The sequence below is a fragment of the Polyodon spathula genome, chromosome 1 (genome assembly GCF_017654505.1).
Source record: "Polyodon spathula isolate WHYD16114869_AA chromosome 1, ASM1765450v1, whole genome shotgun sequence".
Lineage (NCBI taxonomy): Eukaryota > Metazoa > Chordata > Actinopteri > Acipenseriformes > Polyodontidae > Polyodon > Polyodon spathula.
Window position 1 is genome coordinate 49,295,469 of NC_054534.1, and position 25,126 is coordinate 49,320,594.

At 39.2% G+C, this 25,126-nt stretch overlaps 1 protein-coding gene across 1 annotated transcript in view; it reads left to right on the forward strand.

Moving 5' to 3' along the window:
• Positions 1-25,126, forward strand: part of LOC121319538 (pumilio homolog 3-like) — a 97,734-nt gene that overhangs the window by 66,628 nt on the left and 5,980 nt on the right. Inside the window, exons 15-17 of the mRNA XM_041257066.1 lie at positions 5,476-5,698; positions 12,191-12,278; positions 15,381-15,471. Coding sequence (XP_041113000.1) covers positions 5,476-5,698; positions 12,191-12,278; positions 15,381-15,471 — 402 coding nt within the window. The remainder of the gene's footprint in view (positions 1-5,475; positions 5,699-12,190; positions 12,279-15,380; positions 15,472-25,126) is intronic.

Below are 25,126 nucleotides of genomic sequence, written 5' to 3' on the forward strand. Positions count from 1 at the left end.
AATTAATTGTATATGCCAGGTTTCAGATCAATCTTAAGCCAATGCATAACACATTTTACAATGCTATACTCACTATATTTCGTACACTTCAAGTTAAAAAAACGATCTTTCATAGAAAACGTAGGTTTGTTTAAAAAAAACAAACAAAAAAAAACAGTTATACAATTTCATAACTCTGCTGTACGGTTACTGACTTGGGTATATGATTGTACAGTTCGGCCTTCATCACCAACAAAATTGTCAGAAACAAAATTCTAGAACTTGAAGCTACTGCACTAACAGGTAACTATGATGTGATAGGTGTTACAGAAACGTGGTTGTCTGAGAGTGATGGGGACGAATATAATATTTGTGGGTATACACTGTATAGGAAAGACAGGCAGGACAGAAGAGGAGGAGGGGTAGCGCTATACATAAGAAACAGTCTTGAAGCCCAGGTGTTAAACCTGGACAAAGAAAGTAAAACCGAATCAATATGGGTCAGAATAACAGACAAAAATTCAAAAGGCATAATAATAGGAGCATGCTATAGACCGCCAGATTCAGACGGTGAGCACAATAATCTGTTATACAATGACATTAGAAATGTGTGTAGCAAAGGAGAAGCCATACTAATGGGGGATTTCAACTTCCCCCAAATAAAATGGGAAAACCCGGTGGGTAGCGCGAAGGATGAAATAGAAATGGTGGAAATGACAAATGACTGCTTCCTAACACAATTTGTGAAGGCACCCACTAGAGGGGAGGCATGCCTTGATTTAGTCTTTTCAAATAACGAAGATAGAATAACTAAAACAGAGGTCAGAGAACCACTGGCAAACTCAGACCACAACATGGTCTCATTTGAAGTGTTTTTTAAATCCCCAAAAGAAATGACTAAAGCTAAGGTTTACAATTTTAGAAAAGCAAACTATGAAGGTATGAAACAGAGACTAACAGAAGTAGATTGGAGTAAAATAGAGAAAACACCCACAGAAGAAGGATGGTTGTTCTTCAAAAATGTAGTATAGAGGCGCAAAACAATTATATCCCTAAAGTAGACAAATCTAAATGTAAAACTAAATTGCCAAAATGGTTTAATAGATCAATTAAAAAAAAATATTCAGAAAAAAGGCACTTTACAGAGCATTAAAAAAGGACCAAAAAGAAAGTACGCAGAAAGAGTACACAGAACTGCAAACGCAAGTCAAAAAGGAAGTTAGAAAGGCCAAGAGAGAAATAGAAATGAACATTGCTAAGGGAGCTAAAACCAATTCCAAAATGTTTTTCCAATATTACAACAGCAAGAGAACATTCAAAGAGGAGATTAAATGTTTAAGAGATACAAATGGCAAAATCGTAGAGGAAGAAAAAAAAATAGCAAATATGTTAAATGATTACTTTTCACAAGTTTTTACAAAGGAAGATACTGACAACATGCCCCACATGTCATCCAGTTCCTATCCAGTTTTAAATAACTTTAGCATAACTGAGGCAGAAGTGTTAAAGGGACTAGGAGCTCTTAAAATAAACAAATCCCCTGGGCCGGATGAGATCCTCCCAGTAGTACTCAAAGAAATGAAAGAAGTAATTTACAAACCGCTAACCAAGATCATGCAGCAGTCTCTTGACACAGGGGTGGTACCGACAGACTGGAAAATTGCAAACGTAATACCGATCCACAAAAAGGGAAACAAAACTGAACCAGGTAACTACAGACCAGTAAGCCTGACTTCTATTATATGCAAACGTATGGAAACTATAATAATGGAAAATTACCTATATGGTAACAGGGTACTGGGAGACAGTCAACATGGTTTTAGGAAAGGGAGATCGTGCCTAACTAACTTGCTTGATTTTTTTGAGGATGCAACATCGATAATGGATAATTGCAAAGCATATGACATGGTTTATTTAGATTTCCAGAAAGCTTTTGACAAAGTCCCGCACAAAAGATTAATTCTCAAACTGAACGCAGTTGGGATTCAAGGAAACACATGTACATGGATTAGGGAGTGGTTAACATGTAGAAAACAGAAAGTACTGATTAGAGGAAAAACCTCAGAATGGAGTGTGGTAACCAGCGGTGTACCACAGGGATCAGTATTAGGTCCTCTGCTATTCCTAATCTACATTAATGATTTAGATTCTGGTATAGTAAGCAAACTTGTTAAATTTGCAGACGACACAAAAGTAGGAGGAGTGGCAAACACTGTTGCAGCAGCAAAGGTCATTCAAAATGATCTAGACAAGATTCAGAACTGGGCAGACACATGGCAAATGACATTTAATAGAGAAAAGTGTAAGGTACTGCACGCAGGAAATAAAAATGTACATTATAAATATCATATGGGAGATATTGAAATTGGAGAAGGAATCTATGAAAAAGACCTAGGAGTTTTTGTTGACTCAGAAATGTCTTCATCTAGACAATGTGGGGAAGCTATAAAAAAGGCTAACAAGATGTTCGGATACATTGTGAAAAGTGTTGAATTTAAATCAAGGGAAGTAATGTTAAAACTGTACAATGCACTAGTAAGACCTCATCTTGAATATTGTGTTCAGTTCTGGTCACCTCGCTATAAAAAAGATATTGCTGCTCTAGAAAGAGTGCAAAGAAGAGCGACCAGAATTATTCCGGGCTTAAAAGGCATGTCATATGCAGACAGGCTAAAAGAATTGAATCCGTTCAGTCTTGAAGAAAGAAGACTACGTGGCGACCTAATTCAAGCATTCAAAATTCTAAAAGGTATTGACAGTGTCGACCCAAGGGACTTTTTCAGCCTGAAAAAAGAAACAAGGACCAGGGGTCACAAATGGAGTTTAGAAAAAGGGGCATTCAGAACAGAAAATAGGAGACACTTTTTTACACAGAGAATTGTGAGGGTCTGGAATCAACTCCGCAGTAATGTTGTTGAAGCTGACACCCTGGGATCCTTCAAGAAGCTGCTTGATGAGATTTTGGGATCAATAAGCTACTAACAACCAAACGAGCAAGATGGGCCGAATGGCCTCCTCTCGTTTGTAAACTTTCTTATGTTCTTAACATCGCTTGTGAGTTTGAAACTGATTGGTCCATCACCATGGAAACAATTCTGGAAACGAAATGCCCTCAGAGAAAGAATGTTTCAGTGTACTTACATACATAATACATTGGAAATTGCCGCTATTTTACTGGAAGAAAATAAAATAAACATTTTGAATACTATTCACTGGACTTTTTTTTTTTTTCTTTTTGAAATAATTTCAGGTGGCTCATCTGGCAAATTAGACAGCAATTTAGCTGACCACTGGCTGGAAATGAGAAGGCTGTTTATATGTGCAGTAACATTAAGTATATTGTCTATTTTATATATATATATATATATATATATATATATATATATATATATATATATATATATATATATATATATATATATAGTAAAAGAACTCAACTCACACGGTTCGTTGCCCCTTTAAACCAGGACCCAGGACACGGAAATGGAAGTTTTTAAGCAGCGCTTGCGCGCTATTTTTAATATTTACACAAAATAAAAAATACAAACACCTAGCTCTTCTTCACGCACTAACTGAACACACAGGAACAAAAGAACATAAGAAAGTTTACAAGCGAGAGGAAGCCATTCGGCCCATCTTGCTCGTTTGGTTGTTAGTAGCTTATTGATCCCAGAATCTCATCAAGCAGCTTCTTGAAGGACCCCAGGGTGTCAGCTTCAACAACATTACTGGGGAGTTGATTCCAGACCCTCACAATTCTCTGTGTAAAAAAGTGCCTCCTATTTTCTGTTCTGAATGCCCCTTTGTCTAATCTCCATTTGTGACCCCTGGTCCTTGTTTCTTTTTTCAGGTGAAAAAGTCCCTTGGGTCGACACTGTCAATACCTTTTAGAATTTTGAATGCTTGAATTAGGTCGCCGCGTAGTCTTCTTTGTTCAAGACTGAACAGATTTAATTCTTTTAGCTTGTCTGCATATGACATGCCTTTTAAGCCTGGAATAATTCTGGTCGCTCTTCTTTGCACTCTTTCTAGAGCAGCAATATCTTTTTTATAGCGAGGTGACCAGAACTAGAACCGAACTATAATACAGGACAGCTAAGCTGTTTACCTGTTTTTAACACTGACAAAACCAAACACACAAAGGTTTTCACACAGTACCTTTTGACGGTTGCAACACTCAAATGGGCTCTTCACACTACAGCCCTGAACAGACTGACTGCTCTCTTTAAATACCCTGCACCTGGCTCTAATTTACAATACCCAGCAGGTGCAGGTGATAACTAATAATTAAACAATTAACACTTATATACATTCTCAAGTTTTTAGGCAGGGAAGGATTTTAACCCCCTCCCTGCCGTATTCGTGTGTGTGTGTGTATGTATGTGTATATGTGTGTATATATATATAGTATATATATATATATATATATATATATATATATATATATATATATATATATATATATATATATATATAAATAAACCTGACAAAATGTGGACATACTGCAGCAGCTCTGTATTTCACCAGTCATTAAATAAGTTAACTGCACTCTTGAATCTTTATTGTGACTCTGTGCTGTGCTTGTCCTTTGAATTTTAAGCATGACTAATTGTAAATGTAATCCATCTACCTAATGTTAAAAATACTCCCTTAGCAATAATGCCTGTAATTTCGCCCCTGCCTGAGTCAACTATGTTTTATTCTGGTAAATTGCTTTCTCATAAAATATAAATTGGACAAGTTATGTGTTTTGTTAAACCATTTAATAGTGTTTTTGCTGTTATGTTGACTGATTTTAAAATGAGAACGAATGAAAACTTTCAATTAATGGTCCTCGTTTGGCCTTGATCTTCATATTGCACCTAGTGTGTGTAATACACGTTCAGTCTGTCACCAAGACTTGTCCTCCTAAAATAAACAAATGCATATATAGTATCTTAATTGCGGTGGCATAAACTATAGCTGAAACAGTACTTTGTATTATTTCTGCTATTAAAATATGTAATATTTTTTCATTTGTGATGGAAAGTCCTTAACTGTGGTTTGATGTCCAGACAATAAAGACAGCAGCATAATTCTGACATAAGTACTGTGGGAGGCTTACGAACAGCAGTTTTAATTTTGCTGTCGTCAAATGCAAACAGAGCCCTGGTACATTTTGATTGCTGTAAATACCGGTACTCATTTTAAATGGTTTGTTTAAATTCATTCCTGGATTTTTGAATCTCATGACCAGATAGCTAGAAATCCTTCCACAAGTTAAAAGTAAAGTGGAATATGTGGTTTATATGGATGAAACTAACAGTTAGTAACCACCAGCAGTGGTTGTTAATCTCTGAGTCTGTGGAGTTTAATTTGTATTTGGTGTTCAATATTGTCACATTGACACCAGTTAGCATCCAGTCACAGCATTTTCTGCCTAGTTTGCGACAGCATTCCAAAACCTGCTTCAGTATATCTTTTGCTTTTTATAATTGTGCTCTCTACTGCTTTCAGTAAGAAGGATGTGCATACACGGCAGCACGAGCTGCTAGAGGCCATATCCCCTCCCGTCCTCCAGCACCTGCAAGAGAACGCACGTGCGGTGGTGATGGACAAAGCTACAAGCGTGGTTGTTGCAGATATCCTCGGCGCTGCTGTTGGAGACCTGCAGCCAGCCATGGACTCTGTTGCTGATCTAGCAGCAGAGGAGTTCATTCCAGGAGGCAAAGGAGGAGAGGTAAATTTAACATATTATTTTCCCAGCACTTTGACAAAACATTCTCATTTGTTCAGTCTTAACCTGTTCAACTTGTTTTTCGCTCAAAAGAGCCAACTTCCCAACTTTTCGGTATGTTTATATTTGTCAAGGGGTAGTGTGTTTGAAAACAAACAGTGGAAGTACGTTTAGGCTTTTGATGCAATGGTAACTATACTCACCTATTTCTATTTAAATCTATGAATGTGTTTGTGATGTAATTTACTAAATAGTTAAGATGTAACAATCTATTACTCCTTTCTATTTAAACTTTTAGGCATCATAGCATTGAGTATTTATTTATCCATTTGTTTTCCTTCATTCTTCTGTGTTGCGTGTTGTGGGGGGCTTACTCAACTTAGTTTATGTCAATGAGTTATTAGACAGTGAAAGTTACATTTGCAATGGTAACTGTTCTAGGAGTTAGTTCAGTGGCACAACTGAGTGAACAGTTTAAACTTTAAAACGTTGTGTCACTGAACTAACTCCTAGAACAGTTACCATTGCAATTGTAACTTTCACTGTCTAATAACTCATTGACATAAACTAAGGGTATTTACCTCCTAAAGACCGAAACCTGAAAATTGTATACCAAAGCTGCTGAGCGAGCCTGTGGCATAGTCAAAGCCCCGCCTCAAGGGCACAAAAGGACTGCGCTCACAGATCTCGGCGACATTTTTCTTTTCAAGACTGACCTGATCCGAGAGCCTTGTTCATAAGGATATTGTTGCTTCTGTCAGCATATATTTTGAATTTATTGTGTTTTTACACAAATTGTATGGGATACTTAAACTAATCGCTGGTAATAGTTTTTATTGTGTGCACTACCGCCTGTTGCATGGTATGGCCCGTTGCTGCCTTGTGCCCTGTGTGAAGCCAGTGGCTGGAGTCGCTCCTTCCCAGGGATCCAGCAACATCAGTCGACTGACTTTGTGCCCTCCCCCCAGGCTGCCTAGCTCTGGCCGGAGCTTATTTTATTTGTTGTTTTTGCATGTTAGCACCATACGAGACGTTTTGTATTATTTATGCAATTGTTAATTACTGTTATTTGTTGAGAAAGTATTTTCACTTTGTGTGTGTGTTGTGTTTTTTGTAGATACTGCATACACACCTGTCTGCAACGTGGTGCTCAGAACACATGCAGCAGGAGCAGCAGCTGGGCTCAGCAGCACTGCGTAGGACTGAGATATTTGCTTCGGTTGTTGTTGTTGTTGCTTGCAATTCAACTACATTATCTTGATGCCATTTTGGTGACAGCTTTAAGCAACACCATTGCAAAGGCTGTTAGTCCATTATAACAAGCAGGCTTCCCTCCGTCTCATGTGTGGTACTGACTTGAGTGGTTTTGCTAGTGGCACCTGCACTTACTGTGAACCATTCTTCCATATCTCTGTGCCAAGGGAAAGCGAGCAACGCACCCAGGAAAGTAGCCCAGGCAAGGAGCCGTCCTCTTGGTCTTCCTCATCCTCCTCAAGCTCTGCCTCTACTTCCCCTCTCCTGTGGAAACAGGAAGAGTCGTCGTTCGTAGCAGATGGAAAGGCTCTGGGCAGCTGTTTCCCACCAAGGAACTGTTCTCACTGAATTACTGCGGGAGCATTCAGCGTCACCTGAACCGCCTGTCCTCTTGGGGCCCCAAGCGCTGAGGGGGTGGGTGAACAACAGCTGGTGTTCCCGTCCTGAGGACGTTGTCAGACAGAACGTACCTTGTGGTTACGTACCCTGTGGTAACGTACCGTTAATTAAAAGCTCTTGGAGAGATTTTGGTAGGACAACCACTCCTGACCAAAGTGACCCTGTGGTCTTGAACTTTCTCCATTTGTAGACTATCTGTCTGACCAGTGGACTGGTGGAGCCCCAAATCATTAGAAATTGTTTTGTAACCCTTTCTAGACTGATGAGCATCAATAACTGTTTTTCCGAGGTCCTCAGAGATTTCTTTTGATCGTGGAATGACGTGTTTTCACACACCTGTATGGTGAAGACCAAACTCACAAAGTTTCTAATCTTTATATAGGGTGGGGCCTCCTATACTTACCCCTGAAGAGCTACCTAATTATTTAAACACCTGATTCTAATTATCGCCTTAATTGAGCTGATAAAACCAGAAGTTCACTTACTTTTTCACATACCCTGAATCTTAATTACTAAATTGTTTGTCTAATTCATACATCGTTTTGTTTCAAAAGACATGGAATTGGTTAATATAAACCCTATTGAATATTTAAGAAAAGACTGGTTTTGATTCAAGAAGGCTATCATGGTAAAACTGTGGGGAATCTCCATAATTATCACTGGGGTTCACAAACTTTCTCGCCACTGTATGTGTCCAGGCTTAAAGGACAGCCTGTAGTTAGAAACCTGGCTGCGCTAGGAGCCGCTTTCCCAGCCACACATGCCTGACGAACACAAAGCACCGCTGTCGGTTGCTTGATACCACAGTGGACTCGGTGTGCAGCGCTCTCAATGCCCACGGGAATCTACTAAGGAGCTGGTTGGCCGCCTTCCCAAGCAACCACCTGCAGTATCATGGCTCTACGCTTAGATTTTTTAACTAGTTAGGTAGTGTTTTTACTGGCCCGGATGCAATTTTGTCTGGCCCAATATATTTATATATTTTTTCATCATCCACACCATCACACTACCACCACCAGCCTACAATGTTGACACGTGGCATGATGGATGCATGTACTCATGTGGTTTTCTCCATACCCTAGTCCTCCCATCAGCGTGAAACAGCAGGAACCGGGATTCATTAGACCAGGCAATGTTTTTCCAATCCTCCAGTCTTTTCGTTCCTTAGCCCACTGCAACCGCGATTTCTTGTGTTTTGCTGAAAGAAGTGGAACTTTGTTAGGTCGTCGGCTGCCATACCCCATTCGTGTCAAGGTACGACGAGTTGTGCATTCTTCTCTGGGTCTTTCGGCACCAACGTTGTACTGGACTGTCAGTTGACTAACTGTAGCCCGTCTGTTGCTCTGCACAATTCGTGTCAGCCTCCTTTGACCTCTTTCATCAATGAGCCTTTTTTGACCACTGGCCTGCCGTTGGCTGGATGTCCTTTGGGTGGTGGACCGTCCTTGATACACACGGGAAACTGTTGAGCGTGAAAAACCCAGCAGCGTTGCAGTTCCTGACACACTCAAACCGGCACGCCTGGCACCTACTACCATGCCCTATTCAAAGGCACTTAAATCTTGTCTTGCCCATTTACCCTCTGAATGGCACACATACACAGTCCATGTCTCAGTTGTGTCGAGGCTTAAAAATCCTTCTTTAACCTGTCTCCCCTTCATCTACACTAATTGAAGTGGATTTAACAGGTTACATCAATAAGGGATCATAGATTTCACCTAGATTCACCTCATCAGTCTATTTCATGGAAAGAGCAGGTGTTCATAATGTTTTGTACACTCAGTGTGTGTGTGTATGTGTATGTATGTATGTGTATATATATATATATATATATATATATATATATGTAATTAGACGCACACACACACACACACACACACACACACACACACACACACTAGTTAAATGTAACCGGACCAGTCGGGCCTGTGGTGCTTCATAACTACCAGCCAAAATGTGCTCTTAACTGGCCCAGTTAATGTCAAACCCTGTGTATGTAAACCTGCGGCCATTGCCAGAGGTGATGTTCAGAACCAGCCCGTGGCTGCTCGCTGCGGAGGCCATAATAGGTTCCTCCACCCTGTGCAAAAACAAAAGGTACTTGCTTCCTAGTGCCGAAGCAGGATGTTCAAAATGTTGGCAATGCAACAGAGGTTGCAGTCAATCAGGCCAGGTGATTAGTTCACGGTGGACTTAAAGGATGTCAATTTCCACATTCCCATAAAACCCACACAGGTAGTAACTCCGGTTCACCTTTCAGGGAACCACTTATGAGTTCCGTGGGATGTCATGGTATCAAATTTTGACGCAATGGCAACCATCAAATATACCACGGTTATCGTCATACCGCAGTATAATGTAATTTTTTTGTAATCTGTTTTTAATTTTTAATTAAATTTTAACAAGAAAAATAACTTTAAATTAAAGTTTTAAAACAAATACAACACACTGGTATTACAGTTCTTCCAGTTAGGTAATGCCTGATAGTAGTGCTCACTCTAGCTCTGTGACAGGAATGGCGTGTGGTGACGTCAGGCCAGATTCAGGAACCAAAACACACAGGCAGTACTGCAGTGAAAAAGATGTGGCGTGCGCCGTTTTTATTTAAATACAAAAATAAAATAAAAAGTTCAAACAGAAAACATTGCTCACAGAGCAAAATAAAATAATAAACAAAACAAGTCACGAACACAATAATAACCCTTAAGGTCTGGCTGGGCAAGTAGCCTTCATGGTTCCTTTAAGTTTCGTTTTTCTTTATTTTATTTTTACTCTCCTCTCCCGCTCTTGTTCACTCCTCCGAACACCCACCTTGAGTGCTGAGAGTAAACCAATTCATTGATTCCACAGCATCAGAGAGACTAAGGGTCCAGATATACCTTTACACCAAAGCACCTTTGCAGGGTATTTTGACCTTCAAGAAGTACCTCATGGGTTTACTTTCTCTCCACATTTGCTATTTTTCTTTTTTTAGATTCATCAACAATATAAATATAAATATTAAGCTTATATAAATATAAGCTTGTTTTCCTGTTCTTTTAAACTAGAATATGGCAGTAAACGGTGGATAATAATATATAAAGGATACATTTTGGTTTATTTTACTAGCTGCAATGTCTTAAATAACTATTAACATAAACTAAACATAAAATGCACTTTAACATGTCAGTAAGCTGCTTGTTAACAATTATTGAACTAAAACAAAGTGTTTCATTTAAAGCATGACATGAAAATGCATCTCAGAATTTAAACAAACAGGCTCTGTTTATTTTAAAATAAAACATGTTATACTCTTAAATGTTTCCTTTGTTTTTTCTGACGTTCAAACAACTTTTTCTCCAGTGCAGTTTAAATAATTGAATGGGATGGTTACATGTTTCAAATTTATTTGTATGTAACTTTAAGCGAGTGCTGTAAGGAGTGGCAAACACTGTTGCAGCAGCAAAGGTCATTCAAAATGGTCTAGACAAGATTCAGAACTGGGCAGACACATGGCAAATGACATTTAATAGAGAAAAGTGTAAGGTACTGCACGCAGGAAATAAAAATGTACATTATAAATATCATATGGGAGATATTGAAATTGGAGAAGGAATCTATGAAAAAGACCTAGGAGTTTTTGTTGACTCAGAAATGTCTTCATCTAGGCAATGTGGGGAAGCTATAAAAAGGCTAACAAGATGCTCGGATACATTGTGAAAAGTGTTGAATTTAAATCAAGGGAAGTAATGTTAAAACTATACAATGCACTAGTAAGACCTCATCTTGAATATTGTGTGCAGTTCTGGTCACCTCGCTATAAAAAAGATATTGCTGCTCTTTCTAGAGTGCAAAGAAGAGCGACTAGAATTATTCTGGGCTTAAAAGGCATGTCATATGCAGACAGGCTAAAGAATTAAATCTGTTCAGTCTTGAACAAAGAAGACTACGCAGCGACCTAATTCAAGCATTCAAAATTCTAAAAGGTATTGACAATGTCGACCCAAGGGACTTTTTTGACCTGAAAAAAGAAACAAGGACCAGGGGTCACAAATGGAGATTACAAAGGGGCATTCAGAACAGAAAATAGGAGGCACTTTTTTACACAGAGAATTGTGAGGGTCTGGAATCAACTCCCCAGTAATGTTGTTGAAGCTGACACCCTGGGATCCTTCAAGAAGCTGCTTGATGAGATTCTGGGATCAATAAGCTACTAACAACCAAACGAACAAGATGGGCCGAATGGCCTCCTCTCATTTGTAAACTTTCTTATGTTCTGTATATCTAGGGCCAAACATTTAGCATCAACTACAATTTTAGGATTGAGACATAATAATAAAAACATTTTAAAAAAACTATATGAACATAATTTAGATCTTTTATTTAACATAATGTAATCAAAGAAACAACAACATGATATCCCGAAAGTCCGCTGGAAGTTATATTTTGAAATGTCACATTTTTTCAAATTGTCAATTTAAGTATATAGAAAAATTACAATGTGATATGTAATTCGATGTTAACATAACATTATTCAGCAGGTTTTATTCTACTTTATGAAGCAATTGGTTAATTCTTTGGAATGATGCAAAACATTTGTTAGTTTGAGGTGACTACATTGGAAGAACAACTGCAGAACAACAATTCATTTTCCTAGTATACGTTGCTCGTGGTTTTAACTTGGTGTGACAAACCACTACTAGTTGACTGCTTCGTTTTTGATCATAAACACATTTTACCATTTCTATACAGCTTTTTGTATAATTGTGATTTGAATGGATTACCACAAAATATTAGTAGTTTGTATGTTTCGAGCAACATGCTTAATCTTGACAGAATGCTTTATTTTCTTTTTCTCTTCAGCTTCACATGGCAGAGCACCCTGCAGGGCACTTGGTGCTGAAGTGGTTAATTGAACAAGATTTGAAGATGAAAGAGCTTGGGAAAAAAGGTAATGTTTACTATATGTACTTGTTCCCTATCAAGTACGAAATGTAACCATTATCTAATAGGTATTTATCCTTAAAGACAGTGATAACCTGATACAAGATACAGTGCCTATAGTCAGTATTTACCCCCCTTGGACATTTTCAGTTTGTTGTTTTACAACCTGAAATCCTGATGCATTCAAATGGGTCTTTTGCAGACTGAAGCAGGTTTTCCTCAAGGATTTGCCTGTAATTAGCTCCATCCCTTTACCCTGACAAGCTTCCAAGTCCCTGCCGATGAAAAGCAACCTCATAGCATGATGCTGCCACCACCATGCTTCACAGTAGGATGGTGTTACCAGGGTGATGTGCTGTGTTGGGTTTGCGCCAGACATAACGCTTTGCATTTAGGCCAGATAGTTCAATTTTTGTTTCATCGGACCACAAAATCTTTTGCCACATCTTTTTAGTCTCCCATGTGCCTTTTTGCAAATTCCAAGCAGGATTTTAAATGGGCTTTTTTCAGAAATGGCTTCCTTCGTGCCACTCTTCCATACAGGCCAGATTCGTGGAGTACCTCTGCTGTTGTTGACACATGGACAGTTTCTCCCATCTCAGCCATTGAACGCTGTATGTCTTTCAGAGTTGTCATTGGCGTCTTGGTGGCTTCTCTGACCATTGCCCTTCTTATCCGGCTGCTAGGTTTGGGAGGACGGCCTGCTCCAAGCAGATTCTGGGTGGTGCTACCTTCCAGATCCTTCCAGATCTTAATGATCGACTTGACTGTGCTTCAAGGGATATATGCCTTTGAAATCTTTTTATACCCCTCCCCTACTTTATCCCAGAGTTGTTTTGAAAGCATACTTGATGATAGTATCTTTGCTTTGAATACACTACCCAACTGTGGGTAGTTCACTTTTTTAATTACACTACATGCAATTATCGTACATGCTTATAGTAATTACTACTTACATGTATTGTGCACTCAGCCGTGGTGTTTGTTCATCCCATAGCGGCCTTGTGCCCCGCACGAAGCCGCCGGCTCCGCTGCCTCTTCCCCAGGATCGAACAACCTTAAGTCGGCACCTGTGTTCTCTCTCCGGGTGTCTACTTCAGTTGAACTTTAAAAATAAAAATTGTTTCTCCTATTTTTTTTTTTTTTTTTTTTTTTCACAGAAATAAGAACATAAGAAGAACATTTACAAGAAAGTTTACAAACGAGAGGAGGCCATATGGCCCATCTTGCTCATTTGGTTGTTAGTAGCTTATTGATCCCAGAATCTCATCAAGCAGCTTCTTGAAGGATCCCAGGGTGTCAGCTTCAACAACATTACTGGGGAGTTGGTTCCAGACCCTCACAATTCTCTATGTAAAAAAGGGCCTCCTATTTTCTGTTCTGAATGCCCCTTTGTCTAATCTCCACTTTGACCCCTGGTCCTTGATTCTTTTTTCAGGTCAAAAAAGTCCCTACTTATGCAGTTGCCATAGGCCTCTTGGTAGCCTCCCTGACTAGTGCCCTTCTCGCCCAGATATTCAGTTTTTGAGGATGGCATGTTCTAGACCGATTCACAGTTGTGCCATATTCTCTCCATTTCTTAATAATGGACTTTACTGTGCTCCGGGGGATATTCAATGCCTTGGAAATGTTCTTATATCCTACCCCTGATTGGTGCTTTTGAAGAACCTTATTCCGGATTTGCTTTGAATGTTCCTTCGTCTTCGTGATGTAGTTTTTGTTAGGAAATGTTCTAACCAACTGTGGGACCTCCCAGAGACAGGTGTATTTAACCTGAAATCATGTGAAACACCTTAATTGCACACAGATGGACTCCATTCAACTAATTATGTTACTTCTAAAGACAATTTGTTGCACAAGAGCTTATTTAGGTGTGTCATAGCAAAGGTGGTGAATACTTCAATTATTGCAATCAATTATTTTCTGTTTTACTTTTGTAATTAACTTAGAACAATTTGTAGATTTTATTTTCCACTTTGACATTATGGACTTTTTGTGTTGATCAGTGGCGAAAACTCCTAATTTTAAATCCATTTTGATTCCGTGTTGTAACACAATAAAATGTGGACAAGTCCAAGGGGGGTGAATACTTTTGAGAGCCACTGTAAATACCCATTAGGTAATGTTTACATTTCTATTTCAGGGAACCAGGGTTATGATAATAATCTAATGTTCCTTCAAATCCTCCTACAATCAGTTAAATATTTCAGATGCTCAGTGTTCTTATGACAGATATATATTTTAAGTCTAAACCTAGACAATAATGCTGAGGGTAATTAACTGGCCAAAAGTGAAAAATGAGTTAATCAGTTTTCAGTGATTTAGAAAGTTGATAAGTATTTATTTTGATAGGGTCTGAGGCTTTTCATGTTGGGTCTGATTGCAGGAGAATATGCTTTTTGGCCACAGAAGTAGGGGATATTAAATGATAATGCTATTTTTGGTCGACGATCTCTGTTAAATAATTGCCCATGCTGTAAAGCCTAGTATAAGAAATCCTTTAGATGAGTTTCCCTGAATAACAAATGTACTTATTTGTTTTCCCTCTCTTTGCAATGCTTGTAAGCACAGCTCCAGTACATATTTTTTAAGCAATGAAAATAAGTGTTGAACAGATATTTTGACCTACTTCTAAAATTAAATTTTGAATGGCTACATAACATTACACATTTCTGTGGTGAAAACTAAGTTCCTTGCAAAATTACCCTTTGCTCCTTCTTTATGACCGAAAGGTACTTGTTACTTTAAATTTGTCCTTTAGGGATATTAATTCTGAATGATGCTTGTGATATTACATAATTACTCTCAGTAAAATCAGAAGTACTGTAGGATATGTGCTATAGGTGTCTTCACTAAATTTACAAATGTAATCCAGGTCTCCTATACTACACTTGATCAAGTTTCCCCAATCCGTTGATAGTTTGTGTTGTACGGAGGTTCCAGAGTACACCAAAATAAATACTGGGTGGTGACATTTTCCACCCGAAGTGAAATTGTTTATGTATTTTTAACAATCTCCTGGCAGTGTCATTAAAGCTTGTATATTTAGGATCCCTGTATTTTTAAGAAGTGTAATGTAATTGTAACGATTTATAACTGAACCCCACAGAATGCTTTTCAAGAACATTGCTGGAGCATGTAGGAATTGAGAAATTGAAGACATGGGCCACTGTAAATCGTGGAGCTATTGTTCTTTGTTGGTAAGTAACCATTAACCTATAATGTCCGCCGTCTTTTGTAAATAAATTTGATAATGAATATTCCATACATGTTTGCCTCAGGTTGTCTGCTTGATAGGGGAAGAATGAAATACAAAAAAAAACTATGTTAAGGTAACGTGAAGTTTGCGACACAAATACACAAAATTAGGAACTTTTGGTTTAAGTTTTTACACTACAACAATCTTAACTGAGACGTTCTACCTAGGCATTTTAACACAGAGAAAGTATGGAGTTTTCCCACGTACCCACATGCGTAACAGTTGGCTTTAATTTAGTGACTTTTGTGTGTACACATCACATGTAAAAATGTATATTTCTCCTTCAGACAGGGAACCTTCCATTCATCACAAATAGGAACATCCTTGTTTTCATGCCCTTGCCAAGAGGGCTTATGCCGCTGGAGCCTTAGGAGTAAAGATCGGCAATTATCATGCTGGTTACCACCACCGGCTTGTAAGAACTGTCTGTCTCATTGCCATCCTGGGCAAACAAGATTTGTGCAGAGCTGGTGAACATCAGCCGTTAGTGGCTTAAGCTCTCTTAGGCTCAAGTGGCGGTCAACGGTGCAAATCTGGCCTCTGCAGAAGCGATCCAAAGGCAGGTCTGGGTGGCACAAATGCATTGCCTGGAGTACATCCACAAGAGCATTGTGGCTGTGCCATGACTTGGGGCACCATCTTTGGGCCAGCGGTCAGTAATCTCCTCTTGCAGTCCCAGGACACCCTGAAAGGGTTATCAGACCTGTTTGCCACCACAGCTCTGAGGAGCCGCCCGGCACCAGCTTTCAGGACCATCAGCCCAGAGGCAAGCAAGAACAGTAGAGACAGCGTATAAGGAGACCCCAGAGGTTGCAACCACAGTATTGACGCCCAGCAGTGTCTGCCAACACAACAGACCTGAGCCCCACCTCATTCTCCCGCTTATCCCCAAATCTAAACGAATGATCAGATTAGGGTGACCAGGTAGCAAAAGTGAAAAATCAGGACACTTTCAGTTGGTGCGGGGAGGAAAGAAACCTCGACTGCACAACACAAGCGACGCAAACTACCCATCTTTCTTAGGCTTTTTTTTTCCTTTCTTATGCAGATAGGTTGTGTGCATTGTACTTAGGCAAAATAAAAACTTAGAGAAATATACTTTTAAAAAAACATACTCCAAAGCGGTTAACTTTCTTGTTTACTGTTCAGATGACAACAATGTTTTAATCAGCCTATTAGTGCGTCTGTACTGGCTATTTTGTGACCTGCTGTACTGTACGTAGCGGGTGGGACAGTCAGTGCTGCATTGTTTTAATGTAGGTTGCTAAAATCTAGTTTTCAGCATTAGACTTAATACTAAAAGTGGACGCAATGCAAAACAAGCAAAGTGTATTTCGGCTGAGGAACGTGTCGACATTTCGCAAATAACTATACATGCAGATGGAGGTAATTGTTTTGCACATCTTGTAACGTGACGTAAGAAAATAAAATCGATCACTATAACTTCAGAATCACACATTAAACAAAAGGAACAGAATGTAAAACAAACAACAGCTTTCAGAAAACAAACTGGAAAGTAACCGCAGGCAAAGTATTCCTGTGTTGGTTGTAGCCAATTTAAGTCGGCACTACAGGTACCTAAATAAGCTACCTCGGTTCAAACAACCTGCTGTATACTTTTTAAACGCAGTTAGAATTGTAGACCAATAGGGACGTTTTCTTTGTTTTGACTCTACTTGTAAAATTAATTCCTGGATGAGACAAATAACATGACAATGAACGTGCTGCATATATGGACTTTATTAAACAATGCCAGATACCTTTGGGTAACCGAGTTTTGGGACTATTTCTAATTATTTGCCACATCCTGTATAACATGGCAAAGCTTTGCCTTACACTTCCAAATAATTCAGTGGATGCAAACATGCAGTCTCAGTGTATGGGGACATCCACACCAGACAGAGAATGTCAGCAGCAACTGTTGGGAGATGTTGCATGGTTGACTTTTAACAAACGACAGTACTCTGTTTTAGTAAGGAAGCAAGTACCACTATTTTAGGCTTTTATAGTGCCATGAAATATTCTGTGTATTTAATGTTTAAACAGGTCCGCGAAATATCTGTGAAATCCTAATTATAACCCTAATTCAAATTGGATGACTTGACCATGGACATATGATTTGAATCCATTTTATTCCCCCCACAGCATTCGGTACTTGCATTCGGTAATTCTTTTTTGCTTTTTACCAGTGACAGGCTCGTCAACACCACCAGCCATCATGACACTTCGCCAGTAAAACCAGACGCACAGGTGCACGCACCAAGGAAAACATGATGCATGCGGGTTAACGTGACTGGATAGCCGCACAGATGCAATGCAAACAGTTCACTCGAACAACACGCCCTAAACCAGTAAACTATGCTGTTGCACCGCGAGACAGTAGAGCAGCCACATACACGAAATTTCCTAACGAGAAAATAAAAATTTCACATTTTATGCCTGGATTTTCAGTGTTTACTCTAAGAATGGGGACAAATGGCATCCCGATAGTACCTCGATATCGGGACGATGGCCCCTGATACCGGGACGATCCCGATTTTATCGGGGGTCTGGTCACTCTAGGCTAGATGCCATCTCAGACAAATGGGTCCTCTCCATTGTGGAAAGAGGCTACGCCCTAGAATTCTGCTGTCATCCTTTTCAAGGCATTTGGTGGTCAATGGTGGGTGACCCATCCCAAAACGCTCTGCTTGCAGGAGAGCTGCTGCACCTAAGAGAAATGAGCCATCTACCCATCCCCGGTGACCAGTGAGGCAGATGCTTCTACTCTCGCCATTTCCTTGTCCTCAAGAGGTGCGGCGGCCTAAGTCCAATACTGGACATGAGGCCCCTCAACAAATTTCCAAAAAACGGCCACAGTTGGGAGACTGGTGCACAAGTCTACATCTTAAGGATGTGTTCTTTCACATTTCAGTGTGAGAGCCATACCAGTGGTTTCAACTGAGAGACTGCATAGTAATGTACCTGAAATTATCTATAGAAATTGTATGTAGGCCAATATACTCAAATATACTACTTTACACAAAAAACATTACCCCCACTGCACAATTCCTAGTAATCAATAAGCATGCAGGCATGGTTTCAATCAATTAATGAATATATTAATGTATTTTATAGTATAAAAATAGGCAGCTATAATTAGAAGCAGCCTTTTGGAACCCTAACAAAAAAGGCTCTATCACAAATGTCATATTTTCTGCATCGGGTCGGGCACCCACGGATGACCCTCAAAAGTGGGTTGGGTTGGGTTCTGAATGTGAACTTTTTCACGATTTGCGATTTGGGTGGGGGTCAATAAAAAAAATAATTTTCGGGTCTGAATTTGAATCACCAGAAAGGTTTTCTGTCCTTTCAGCGTACTCGTCTGTAACCCTTTTCCAAATAATGTATTAAAATGTAAATGTACCAGTAATTTCCTGCACTAAAACAGGGTGCGATTAGGGAGGAGTCAGCTGACTAAGCTGTGTTGTTCTCGTTTGTTTGATATGTTCCAAGATCTTTCTTATCACATCTGCTTGGTGGTCACCAATTATTTTATTGTTTTCTCCCCAATTTATTAATGTCCAGTTATTTTTAAGAACATAAAGTTTGCAAATGAGAGGAGGCCATTCGGCCCATCTTGCTTGTTTGGTTGTTAGTAGCTTCTTGATCCTAGAATGTCATCAAGCAGGTTATTGAAGGATCCCAGGGTGTCAGCTTCAACAACATTACTGGGGAGTTGGTTCCAGACCTCACTTCCTATATTATGTTCTGAATGCCCCTTTGTCTTATCTCCATTTGTGACCCCTGGTCCTTTTTTCTTTTTTCAGATCAAAGTAGTCCCTTGGGTTGACATTGTCAATACCTTTAGAATTTTGAAAGCTTGAATCACGTTGCCGCACAGTCATCTTTGTTCAAGACACAATTCTTTCTAGAGCAGCAATATCCTTTTTGTAGAGAGGTGACCAGACCTGAACACAGTATTCTAGATGAGGTCTTACTAAATAAAAGATCTAAATTATGTTCATAGTTTTTTTAATTTTTTTTTTATTATTATGTCTCAATCCTAAAATTGTAGTTGATGCTAAATGTTTGGTCCTAGATATACAGAACATAAGAACATAAGAAAGTTTACAAACGAGAGGAGGCCATTCGGCCCATCTTGCTTGTTTGGTTGTTCACTGTCAATGCTTGAATTAGGTCGCCACGTAGTCTTCTTTGTTCAAGACTGAACAGATTCAATTCTTTTAGCCTGTCTGCATATGACATGCCTTTTAAGCCCGGAATAATTCTGGTCGCTCTTCTTTGCACTCTTTCTAGAGCAGCAATATCTTTTTTATAGTGAGGTAACCAGAACTGCACACAATGTTCAAGATGAGGTCTTACTAGTGCATTGTCCAGTTTTAACATTACTTCCCTTGATTTAAATTCAACACTTTTCACAATGTATCCGAGCATCTTGTTGGCCTTTTTTATATTCCCCACATTGTCTGGATGAAGACATTTTGGTGTCAACATAAACTCCTAGGTCTTTTTCTTATTTCTTCTTCAATTTCAGTATCTCCCATATGATATTTATAATGCACATTTTTATGCCTGCATGCAATACCTTACACCTTTCTCTCTTAAATGTCATTTGTTATGTGTCTGCCCAGTTCTGATTGCTGTCTAGGTCATTTTGGATTACCTTTCCTGCTGCATCAGTGTTTGCCACTCCTCCTACTTTTGTGTCGTCTGCAAATTTAACAAGTTTGCTTACTATACCAGAATCTAAATCATTAATGTAGATGATAGCAGAGGAACTAATACCGATCCCTGTGGTGCTCCACTGGTTACCACACTCCATTCTGAGGTTTCTCCTCTAATCAGTACTTTCTGTTTTCTACATGTTAACCACTCCGTAATCCAGGTACATGCATTTCCTTGAATCCCTACTGCATTCAGTTTGAGAATTAATCTTTTATGTGACTTTGTCAAAAGCTCTCTGGAAATCTAAATAAACCCTGTCGCTTTGCAGTTATCCATTGTCGATGTTGCATCCTCAAAAATGTCAAGCAGTTTAGTTAGAAACGATCACCCTTTCATAAAACCATGCTGACAGTTTCCCAGGATACTGTTACCATATAAGTAATTTACCATTTTGGCTCTTATTATAGTTTCCATAAGTTTGCATATAATAGAAGTCAGGCTTACTGGTCTGTAGTTACCTGGTTCAGATTTGTCTCCCTTTTTGTGGATTGGTGTTACGTTTGCAATTTTCCAGTCTGTCGGTACAACCCCTGTGTCAAGAGACACTTGTATGATCTTGGTTAGCGGTTTGTAAATAATTTCATTCATTTCTTTGAGTATTATTGGGAGGATCTCGTCCGGCCCAGGGGATTTGTTTATTTTAGGAGCTTCTAGTCCCTTTAACACTTCTGCCTCTGTTATACTAAAGTTATTTAAAACTGGATAGGAACAGGTTGACATGTGGGGCATGTTGTCCGTATCCTCCTTTGTAAAAACTTGTGAAAAGTAATCATTTAATATATTTCCTATTTTTTTCTCTTCATCTATGATTTTGCCATTTGTATCTGTTAGACATTTTACCTCCTCTTTGAATGTTCTCTTGCTGTTGTAATATTGGAAAAAAAAAGTTTTTGAAACTGGACTTTTTGACTTGTATCTGCAGTTCCAAGTACTTTCTGTGTACTTTGTTCTTGGTCCCTTTTAAACACTCTGTAATGCCTTTTTTCTCTGAAATATGCTTTTAATTGATCTATTAAACCATTTTGACAATTTTGTTTTAGATTTAGATTTGTCTACGTAATTGTTTTGCGCCTCTAGTTTAACCATTACTGAATAGGATATATCTCTCATAGCCCAAATTACCTGAGCACTTACATCAAAATCATCTTTGCCTTCAGGAGATAAATACGACTGACGCATAAGGATCAGCGCCATTTTTCTTTCAGCCTGCCTTTAGTCATAACTACAGCGATAAGTTGTGTATTCACTTTTTCTCTAATTTCATATTTTGAAATAATTTTATTTGTGAATAATTCTTTCTTAGCCTTCGGTTCTGATTTAACCGTTTGTGTTCCTATGTCGGACCAGATCCGACATTACAATTTTCCCTTTCCAGTCCAGTATCATCAAAAAGATGTCAAGCACAGGCCCCTAATTGTTTTTGCTATGGAAAAAGCCAAAAAAAGCTTTCAATGGACAGTGAGGCAGAGAGAACCCCCCCAAAAATATTTTTTTAAATGAAGACGCATCTGAGCAATGCGCATAGTAGTCCCTTCACCACATAAACAAGATAACTGCTTCTGCATCCGATGTTCAAAGAATATCACAGACATTTGCAGAGCTTTTTGAGATGTTATAGTAATAATGAATTGGATCACGTTATTGTTTGGTGGTAAAGCGAGTGATCAGGAGATGATTTATCAGTATGCACGACTGTGAAGAGGTATGTGATAAATACAGCAAACGGGTGGGCAGGGCTGGAGATGCAGTACTGAAGTACTGTAGAGTGTCCTGTAGATATGCAGTGCCTTTTAAACCTGTTTTACTTTGAATAAAAATGTTTAAACAGCGCGTGTAAAATAAACAGCGCATGTGAAAATAAATTAGACCTGATACGCCTGACAGGTGCTGAATAAATGGACCAAAGGGTTAAGTCCCTCCTCGACCTTGTGTGGCTCTCCCCGCCCCTTCCCTGGGATTCAGTTGCTTGTTGCGGCTAACTTTCTCACACTCTTCCTTGCTGCTCGGTTATATATATATATATATATTATATATATATATATATTATATATAATATATATATATCTATATATATTATATATATATATATATATATATATATATATACTGTGTGGTGTGCGACAGTAACGGGCAAAACCCTAGCTACGTCCTGCCTTTGATATATAGCGTGGTCCTGGACGGAGCTCTCTCTATTTTTACTGTCTAACTGCATATGCCTTGGCTGCAGTATACATAGGCACTTAGAATTACTGTTCGTTTTATTTCATACTGCACATCACAAACAACAATATACAAACAATTAAAAACAAAGCATTAATATCGTACTGTTATCATATACACACGTATTGCACAATAACACAAAGCAAATTAAATACTACTTGCTGAAGCAGTTTTTATTTTAGCCAACAAGGTGTTCACGTTTGGCAGCAATGCACTAGCAAGGCAGTGACATCAGCTCCCTAGCAACAAACCTCCTATATTGTTGTTGGGAATGGATTATTTCAATGCAGCGGGTTTTGCTTATTTGGGAAAGGAGAGGAAGACTCATGAAATTAATTGGAGACTGAAGTTGATGAGAATCAATTACCCTCCGCTGTATGAATTAAAATGCTTTTTACACAGAAAATTAGAAAAAGCAGGTTTTGCAGGTTTTGGACACTGACGCACTTGATAAAACAAGGGAGTGGTTATTTGTTTTTCTATGGGTCTCTCGCTATATCACATCCCTCGATATATAGCGCATTTATTTTGGACCTTGACACCCGCGATATATCAAGTATATACAGTGGTTTGCAGAAGTTTTCACACCCTAGCAAATTTTCACATTTTGTTGGCACCTGAGTGTTTTCCATGACTCTTTCAAATTAGACTTTACATGTAGAATCTACACAAACTAATGCATATAGAATATAAATAAATAAGATTTACAAAGAAAAACTGATTAAACTCAGTTGCATAAGTATTCAACCCGTTTGCTACTGAAGCCCTAAATCAGCTCAGGTGCAAATGGTTTGTTTGCAAGGTAACAAAATTAGTTAAATGGTTTCAGCCTGTGTGTACTCAAAGTGGTTTAACTTGTAGATAATTTCTCTCAGGTATATAATAATAGTAATCTTTATTTTTATATACCGACTGTCATAGTGGACCACCATCACAAAGCACTTTACAAGATACGAGACTAGGGTTTGTAAACTATGCATCAGTTGCAGAGTAACTTACAACAAAGTCTCACCCAAAAGAAAGGAGCAAAAGGAGGTTGTGTCTTGCTCAGTCACACAGTGAGTCAGTGACTGAGCTGGGATTTGAACCGGGGAACACCTGGTTATAAGCCAGTTTCTTTAACTACTGGACCACACAGCCTCCTATAAAGACTTTCAAGCTGCAACTCACATAGTGATCCAACAAAGCAACCAAGAAACCAGGAGATTTCGAAACAAGTCAGGATAAAGTGGTAGTTTGTTGAAAAACTGTTTTAAAAAAATATATAAACGTTTTAGCAAGTTAATATTTCTGTCTTTTTTTTTTTTTTTTCCAGAAACCTACCATGCGTGTAGGCTGTCTGCTCGTACTAGGTTCGCCTCTGTACACATACAGTATACTGCGTTAGCTGTCTATTTTTTTTCCAGTCAGCTTTTTTGTACTACGGAGATACTGCCAGTGTATGGCTTTTTAGCTGCACTGCGCTGTCGAATTGGCAGGAGCCTTTGAGCCAATGAGTGTCTCATTGCCATTACTGTGTTTGCTTTTTGCTTCACTGACAATTAAAGCTACTAGATTTCTTCTAGTTAGAAGGCGACTGCAGCCTCTTGTCTGTTTAACAGTGCATTGGTACCAGTGACTAGCTCTGCCAGTACCAGTCTGTACTAGAACTGGTACCAGAGCCAGTACTAGTGACCCGGTTCAGTCTGGTTCGACAACCAAGTCCATTACCAGTGCTCCATTTTTTTGCACTCTAGGTACACAACAGTTTTCAGTACCAGTCAGCTTGCTGTCTGTTCTTGTGCGCATACATTGTACAGCTGAACTGTTTTTTTCAACCTTGCACCATGCTTGGGTTTCACATTTGTGCTGATTGCAAGAGAAACATTCAGGCAGAGGATAAGCATGACATGTACATCCACTGCCTTGCAAAGGAGCAGTCAAAGACCGCAGCACTTGCATGTCTTGTGCTTATTTTGCTAAGAGGACAATGGAAACCAGGCTAGTCTTCTATTCTAGACACCGCTCTTCATATCTGTTACACAAGGAGCTAGGAATCGACCCTCTAGGGGAAGGACTAAGAGCGCGTGCTCCTCTAAATCCTCCTTTGTTCTCTGGCTCTGAGAGCTCCCCCTCGCCTCTGCCAAGGAAGAGGAACAGATGCTGCCATGGCAGGCATTCTGTCAATACTGACCGGGTTGTGGGGCAAATGGAAAAGCTTTTTGAAGCTATAAACCAGCAGCATTCCCTTTTGACGGAGCTGCTGCAAGGCCCCCCATTGTCCCCAGGGTTAGGGGTTAAAGAGAAAAAGTGTTTTACTTCAGGTACTTCCTGGTGCAGAAACGGGATGGCGGCCTCAGACCGATCCTTGAGCTCAGACAACTCAATCTGTAGTTGAGGGTACAGTGGTTCAAGATGCACACAATGCAGCAAATGTTGCAGTCAGTCAGGTCAGGTGACTGGTTCACTATGGTGAACCTCAAGGGCACCTAATTTCACATCCCTATAAAACCCAGCCACAGGAAGTAGTTGTGGTTCGCTCTTCAAGGCACTGCATACGAGTTCCATCTACTGCTGTTCGTCCTCTTTTGACAAAGTCCCGCACAAAAGATTAATTCTCAAACTGAACGCAGTTGGGATTCAAGGAAACACATGTACATGGATTAGTG